The sequence below is a fragment of the Macrobrachium nipponense genome, chromosome 20, assembly GCF_015104395.2.
Source record: "Macrobrachium nipponense isolate FS-2020 chromosome 20, ASM1510439v2, whole genome shotgun sequence".
Lineage (NCBI taxonomy): Eukaryota > Metazoa > Arthropoda > Malacostraca > Decapoda > Palaemonidae > Macrobrachium > Macrobrachium nipponense.
Window position 1 is genome coordinate 21,483,786 of NC_061089.1, and position 8,055 is coordinate 21,491,840.

At 47.9% G+C, this 8,055-nt stretch overlaps 1 protein-coding gene across 2 annotated transcripts in view; it reads right to left on the reverse strand.

The window, feature by feature from the left end:
- LOC135223030 (AP-4 complex accessory subunit Tepsin-like) overlaps positions 1–7,456 on the reverse strand; it is a 38,872-nt gene extending 31,416 nt beyond the window's left edge. Inside the window, exons 1-2 of one of the 2 annotated variants that reach the window (XM_064261541.1) lie at positions 7,322–7,456; positions 4,769–4,841 (exon numbers count right to left, since the gene is read on the reverse strand). In XM_064261541.1, the coding sequence (XP_064117611.1) occupies positions 4,769–4,841; positions 7,322–7,369 (121 nt within the window). In that variant the 5' untranslated portion in view covers positions 7,370–7,456. Of the gene's footprint in view, positions 1–4,768; positions 4,842–7,113; positions 7,296–7,321 lie in introns of those variants that run through there. The other variant, XM_064261548.1, reaches the window with a different exon arrangement.
- Positions 7,457–8,055: the final 599 nt, after the last annotated feature.

Consider the following 8,055-nt stretch of genomic DNA (forward strand, 5'->3'; position numbering starts at 1 on the left):
CCGTATCTATCAGCATACCCAGGTACTTCATCTTCTGCTTGGGTTCGAGATCGGACTTCTCGTAGTTTATCACGATCCCCAGATCGCGACAAAACTTGAGGAGTCGATCTCTGTCCTGTAGCACTGCGAGCGGGAGCTCGCCAGACCAGCCAATCGTCGAGATACCTCAGAAGACGTTATTCCCGTTCGAATGGGCCCAAGCCGACACCAGAGTGAACACTCGCGTGAACACCTGTGGGGCGGTTGAGAGACCGAAACAAAGTGCCCTGAATTGGTACACCGTCCCGTCGAAGATGAAGCGGAGGTACTTTCTGGAGGACTGATGGATGGGTATTTGAAAATACGCGTCCTTCAGGTCCACCGAAAGCATGAAATCGTTCCCCCTGATCGAGTCGAGCACTGAGCGTGCCGACTCCATCGTGAACCGCGTCGTGCGAAACGAAGCGGTTCAGGGGAGAGAGGTCTATCACCGGGCGCCAGCCCCCCGATGCCTTCTCCACTAGGAAGAGGCGGCTGTAAAAGCCCGGTGACTGGTCCTCCACGATTTCTACAGCTCGTTTCGCCAGCATGGTCTTGATCTCCTGTCGAAGAGCGTTGTCCTTTGTTGATCCCCGGACATAGGTCTGTAGATGGACCGGTTTGGAGATGAGGGGCGGCCGAGACTCGAAGGGTAGTATATATCCCTCCCGAAGGACGTCTACTATCCAGTTCTCGGCGCCGTAGCGCTGCCAAGTCGCCCAATGGCTCGCTAGGCACCCCCCCACTTCCGGCAGCAGGTGAGGGGGAACGCCGTCCCTAGCGTTTCCCTCCTCGTTTCGACTTCTTTCCAGCACCTCCTCGGGGAAAGGAGGGCTGGGAGGAGGGCTGATTTCGGCCTCCTCTAGCAGAAGTTGAAACAGCTGGAGTCTTCGCACGGGGTTTGGACGGTGCAACCGTCTTCGCCGCCGTGGAAGCGCTAGCCAAGCTCTTTGGTTTGGTTTGGCGCAGTTTACTCGAGGTTGCCCAGAAAACCTTCGAGACTGCCTGGTGGACTAAGCGGTCACTCTCGTCAGTGCGCCGCCGTTCCACCGCAGCGTCCACCATCTCTCCAGGAAAGAGAGCTGGGGAACTCCTAAGAGGTCCATTTCGTAGCCCGAGTGCCGCTTCACGCCCGGCCCCCTTGGTCACTCGGGTAAGGACTGCGTCCCTACGTCGAAGAACCAAGTTGGCCCACAGGTTAGCAGTCTGATGGGCGAGGTAAGAGATTGCTCTTCCTCCAGACTGGCACAGTCTCCTGAAAGAAGCGTCGTCTTCGAGAGCAGAACTCCCAGAGCCGGCCGCTACTTTGGATATTGTGAGGGACCACAAATCCAACCAGGAACTGCCTGGAATGCTGCCATAGCGGTAGATTCCAGGGCAAGTGCCTCCTGCTGCGAGAACCATAAGTTCTCCGACAGGAGCTGCTGCAGGGACACCCCTGGAGTCAGCCTCGCTAACTCCGGGTTAACCTGTTTCGGCAATATCGGGTCTTCAGATGGCACGTAAAAATCGCCTCTGCCGCTGTAGAGGAGGAAGGAAGCAGCTTAGAGGACCGTCCGGATTTTAGCGAGTCCTCCCGTCCGGAGACGAGATTCTCCACCTGATCCAGGACCGAGTCCGCAAAGCTCCGATCGTGGCAACCCCATCATCTTTTATTTTGGGTTCCCTTCCCTCTTGGGACCCCAAAATGACTCGAGCCGGGACGTGGGCTCTGCTGGTGGTAGCGGCGATCCTTCCGCAAGGTCATTATGTAGACGCATCAACTTAATGACCTCTGCGAAGTTCCTCTGTATCTCAGGCGTCACAGCGTCTTGTGGAGTTATGGACCGTCCGTCCCTCCAAACAAGAGGCATATCCCTCGATACTCCTCCTTCAGAAAGGAGGAACAGCGGACAGACCCCTGACGGTCGCCTCCAACTACTTGCGCGTACGTTCTGGTCGGTCCTAAGACCGTGCCTGAGCCGCACGGCGTCATAGCTGGGTCACGAGCGGCGCACCTCTCGTGATCGCTCCTTGGTACCTCGCTCCTCCCGGTATAGCCCGAGGAGGTTGAAGGTACAGGAGAGGCAGACCTGACGCTCCCCCCTCGCTCGCTGGCCGGACCAGCGTGCGTGGAGGGCTGCTGCTGATCGTCAACACCGCGGGTGACGGTTCGAGCAGCAGGCCTAGCCTTGCCGCTCGCCTGGGGCGATTGGCCTCGGCTGGAGAACGTCGAGACCGATCTCTAGCGTCAGGCGAGCTGCGCTGGTCACCGTCTCCGCCCGGTCCCATCGGGAGCGGCGGACGGGTGACCTGCTAGGCTCCCTTTCGCGTCGAGACCGGCCAGCGTCCTCTCGGCGCGTCAAACCGCTGGTACCAGCCGTGGCTGGTACCTGCGGCCGTGGGAACCTCCTTCCTAGCCTCAACCCGTGGCCGGTCAGCGACCGTCACGTCAGCCCGAGCAGCCAGTTGATCGCTGCGAGAGCGTCCACTGGCCTGGCGAGAGTCGCGTGCACGACTCTCGCCAGTCTTCTGCTTCCGCGCCGCTGTCTTAGACGGCGAGCAAGCTCGGGCGTCAAAACTTTGGCTGGACGGTCCTCTTTGGAAGAGCGTCCACTCGGTGCTTCTCGCGAACGAGAAGCGGCCGAGACGGAACCTGGTTTTTAGCGCGGCAGAACCGCTAGCACCAGGTGAGGACGCACCAGCCGAGGCTGGTGCACCTCTGGTCCCCGTCGACTTCTTCTTTGCAGAAGAAGGCGACGGGCCCACCGTTCCCGAAGGAACAGGAGGACCAGCAGAAGAGCTCCCCGACTCGCTGAGCGAGTCGGGGCCCTTAGAAGACCCGAGGAGTCTTCTTAGGGGGGGAGGAGGCAGCCTTCTTCTCTTCGGCTGTTTAGCCTTAGAAGTCGAAGGGGAAGGAGAGGCAGAGACGACGAAGAAGGACGATGAGACGACGACGACACCTTCTTCCTCTTCCTCTTCTTCTTCGCCAGGCTCCGCAGAACAGACGTCAGGTCTTCCATCCAGGAGGGAGCCGGGGCAGTTGCCGAAGCAACAGGGCCCGACTGCACCTGTCCGGAAAGACCTGAGCCTGTGACAGCAACACCAGCAGCACGAACGACAGGAACAGGTCCGGGAACAGCAGGAACGGCAGGAACATCTGAAAGGGAAAGTGCAGGCCGATCTGAAATAGAAAGAGTAGCTGGAACAGCAGCAGGTACGGCAGGCACGGCAGGTACCACGGGAGAGCCAGGCGTCCTGTCTGCAGTTACCGACATCCGTGGCACTGGCGGCAGGTCCAGGGGGGTACTCTTTGGGCAGCGGAAGTCCGGGGTCGGCAAAGGAAAAAATCCAGGTGGTGGTGGCACCGTCCTCCTTGGTACGGCAGCAATTGGTTTTTGTATAGCCACCGTGGGTGTCACCGACATTATATGGGGCGTATACACCAGATGTGGTGGCATCTCATACGCTGGTGTCGTTATTGTGGTGGTAGTTGTGGTCACCGCACCATGAGTGACCACAGCCGACCCCGCCAACCGCTGGAGCAACCCCTGGATGCTGGCACTCCCTGCAGTCCCAGCGACTCATCACCTGTCCAAGTCGTCCTTCGCTGATGGCAACACCTGCGGAGACAAAAGTCGGGTTAGTTGGAGGGTTCTTTTCCCCGCTGCCTGGGGGGGCGAAACACCCCCCCCAGAGCAGACGGAAGACCCCGAGTACAGACTGTACGTCCGGGTAGCGGGCGCCCCTCCTCCCCAAACTCGACGGATCGAGCGAGGAAAAGGACTCCGCTACCCCCCCCCGCAGGGGAAGGCGCGAAACGTGGGGGCTGGCCGGGAGGCAGGAAAGAGGACGAAGTGTCCGTCACCAAAGGAGTCACTGGACTTTCCGATGACTTCTTGGCCGGCCTAAGTCTCTTCCTGCCCTCGTACAGCACCCACTGCGCCTCGGACCAATTCATACAAACCACACATGGTTCGTTGCGGGAGCATTCTCGCCCCCTACAACGAGAACAAACCTCGTGAGGGTCCACCTCAACAAATGACCTGAACCCTCCACATTTACGCCCCTCCAGCCCGGGACACACTCTACGGGCGACTGGAGGGCGCGGTGATATTTCCATTTCTTCCAATTCACTCATTGCAAGAATAATAGAATTGAGAAAAAGTACTTACAATCACTCCTGATATACAAGAAAGAGAAAAACAAATACTCAAGGTTGAAGCAAACGACAAAGCGGGCAGAAGCGATGGCGAACACGTCCTTCACACACGGCCGAAAGCAAAAGTGATTTGTTTACCTCCCAGTCGCGCGGCGCGCGACGATCGGACAAGCAGTTAACTACCGTTCTCCCCTTGTTCGAAGCTTACGACCGTTCCAGCTGCCGCTTAGCTACTTCCTATTGTTAAAGGACCGAGGGTTTGTATTACGTATCGGAACAAACACAATATAAACAAAGCATACGACGATGAAGCGGGCAGAGAGCGATGACGAACACGTCCTTCACACCCGCGGCCGAAAGCAAAAGTGATTCTTCACCTCTCGGGCGCGCGGGCGCGCGCACGATCGGACAAGCAGTTAACTACCGTTCTCCCCTTGTTCGAAGCTTACGACCGTCCCAGCTGCCGCTAGTTACCTTCCTATTGTTAAAGGACCGAGGGTTTGTATTACGTATCGGAACAAAATAGCTTTACATTTGTTCTCTTTCCCTACTACAGCCCCTTGTATTACATGATACATTTCAGATGTTAAATGCCATGAAAAAGGATACTGATGATTTCTTCAAACAAGTAGCCAGGGGTTGGTGTGTCGTTGTCCACTGTTGCTTTGTTGAGGAGCGGATACTGGAAAGATATTCAAGAAATTAATACATACTATGCAAATAAAATTAATTATTTACAGCAATATGGCCAAAGTAAAAGTGATACTTGTAGTTAGGTGAGAGGGTGGGTTCCCCACCTGCTCGCTCACTTACTGCTAAGTAACTAACAACTAGTGGAAACAACCGACTGGACTAGCAGATCCAGTGTCCACCGCGTGTGAAGCCACCCTCCGAAAAAGTAATTTAACACGTCCTGACACTGGAGATGGACATCAGTCACGAGTTGTTGGTGGTGAGAGCAGGAGCTCGAGACATCTACTCTCCTTTCGAAGAAAGTATTTTCTCCAAAGTTAGAAATTAAGGTCATATCTTAAGATTAAACAGGTTAATGAAAGTCTGGCTCTACGCAGTGCACACATACCTCCATGACGCTTTTGAAATTTTTACTTACAACTCCGAATATTTAGAAGATTGATGGCATCTTGATGTTTGCGGAATCGTTTATGTCAATAAACTTCCCATTCCATGTGCTAAATCCACACACCACTTGTACCCATAGATGCTGGGGCACTTTCTTCACAAAAATCGTAAACAATGACTTCCACCCAAGACTTATCCAAGGGAACTACAATTTTTGGTAGAAGAAGAAGAAGCAGCATGCACTAGATAATTATTTAAATAAATAGTTAAACGGCAGTATAAGGTCATGAATTGCATAAATTTTTTACATATTCATGATTATTAATTTGAAAAGATTCATTGTTGAAAAGTAACTAGATTCCCGACTCAAATATCAACAAGTTTTGCTTATGAACAGTACCCACAGTGTTCTTCGCACTCTTCTATTTATCAGTGTTGCCATTTGGTATGTGTTTACCCTCCAAACTGGGTATGAGACTTACACAAAACCAGGGAAATAGGTGAAATTAGCATATCTATTTCTAGTATATATACATATTAGAGCAATTTTATCATTATTGCATTACTATGACAACTAGAATTCATGGAAACAGTTTGTAAATGCATCAGCATATGTGTGAAGCTCCACTAGATTGGCAACGATAAGTCATTTTGCCGTCTGCTCATATCTACTTTAGAAATATCTGTAATTTTTTTTTTTATAATTTGGTTGCAAAAAAAGGGTTAATTGACATGAATTAAATAAACATTTTGAAGTAATAAAATAAATTTAAACTAAATAATGAGTAAAGTAAACAATTAAGGGAATAAGGCATTGCACCTCATAAACTGTGTACTACTCGTGTGCTGCCCGCAACTGCGTTTGTGGAATGAGTGCTTAGGAACTAGGAATCGCAACGTAGTTCAAGTGCAATTTGGGGTGAATTAAGACCAAAACATGTATAATTACAATCAAATAAGCACTGTGGAGTTTCAGTTGTGATGGCAGTAAGGATAAAACCACCAATTACAAGGTAAAAATGAATTTCAGTTCAAACCATGACCCCGGGAATAAGAAGTTTCATACTTTCACTAATATAGGCAACAAAATGTTGTTTTATTGTGCTGATTACAACTGCAATCTTGAGTAAGATCAATAATCGTTACATATATATGCTAACATTGTTCAAATGAGTGCTGGGAAGACTGGGAAAGATGGTGGCTCCGCTGTGCTTATGAACGGCACCTCACATGAGTGCCGCCATATTAGATTTCAAAACTGCCTTAAAAACATATTTTACGAAGACCTCACATGCTTATTTTAGTTCATATGGTGTTTTTATATATCACATTATGTTGATGAAACTTCAATCTTTTGAATGGTATGTTTAAAGATGTAATTGTATTCTTGTTTCACCAATTAAATATCGAATGAATAAGGCTGATCCACACGATGACGATGGATCCACTGCGGTGTTTCCCCCTAAACAAGCTTTCACTGAAGGTACCTAGTATATCTACATAGGATACAAAAATGGTTTGTATCCTCATCAGAACAAACACAAGATATATATTTATTTGGAAACTTACATGGATCATGTAACAGGTAGGAAATTACTTCATAATAGGCAACTATAGCTAATATTCTAGTCTGTTTGCTATGGCCTTTAGTCAGGCCTAGGCCACCTCTTCTATGCAATTGTAGATGATGTGTTCAATATTAAATTAAATAAAAAAAATAATGAAGTACAATGATTTTGTCCGTCTGGAAATAATCTTCCACCTCTATTCTATGCAATTGTAGATGATGTGTTCATTATTAGTATATTAAAAGAAAATGTGTTCACTATTAGCTATGTTAAATAAAAAAAATAATGTAGAATTATTTTATCCACCTGGAAATAATCTTCCCACTGATTAATCTCGTTCCTCCAAATTTCCTCTTTCCAGTTACGACCTGGTGTGCAAGGTTAGGTTGAAATGAATTGCTGCACCTAGCATAGACTGCTTTGGGTATGACAACCTATGCTTGGCCTAAACACCACCTAAGCAATAATAAGAGACTGTGGAGTTACCATTACTTCACTCAATTATTAAACTTACATATGTCGCAAAATCGACTACGTTCTTCGCTTCTTTTAATAATTCCATATCGAAAAGTCTAACAAAATTGAAAATAGTCACAATGTTGTTTTCCAGCACTTGTCAATTACAGTTGTCATTCTTCTAATCATTGTATTGTCTCTCTTAATGAACATTATAATACTGTCTTCCAATGGTGTAAAAAATAATTTGATAGTAATAATACAACTATATTCTTTTAATATAATTTATTTAATTATCTAATAAGAGATACAGAGCCATAAGTAATATCTAAATTACTCCGTTATTCGAAGCAATATAAATCTATGGACCTTTAAGTAGTTTTGGAAGGTGGACTCTTTAGTTTGTTTATATCAGGCAGTTCCTGGTTAATATAACAGTGCATATTTTTTAAAAGATTTGATAAAACTGAAAGTCAAATAGGACGTTGTTTCTTTTAATATCTATGATGGCGTGCTTAATCATACATAACAATTGGTTTTTATTTTATGCCATTCAATGTAACAAATAAATGTATTCGAGAAGTGAAAGCTAAATTAGTGAAATTAACAGTGAAATTAACGTAAAAGTTTCCAGTTACCCAAATATTTTCTTTAATCTCTATTTGTGCACGTAATTTTTTTTATATGAGATGAACCTACACGTGATAAATAAAGATTTTATGAGATTATGATATATTGTGCGTTAATTTATGGAGATAAAGATGTGTTCTTTTTTTATAACAATGTTTCAAA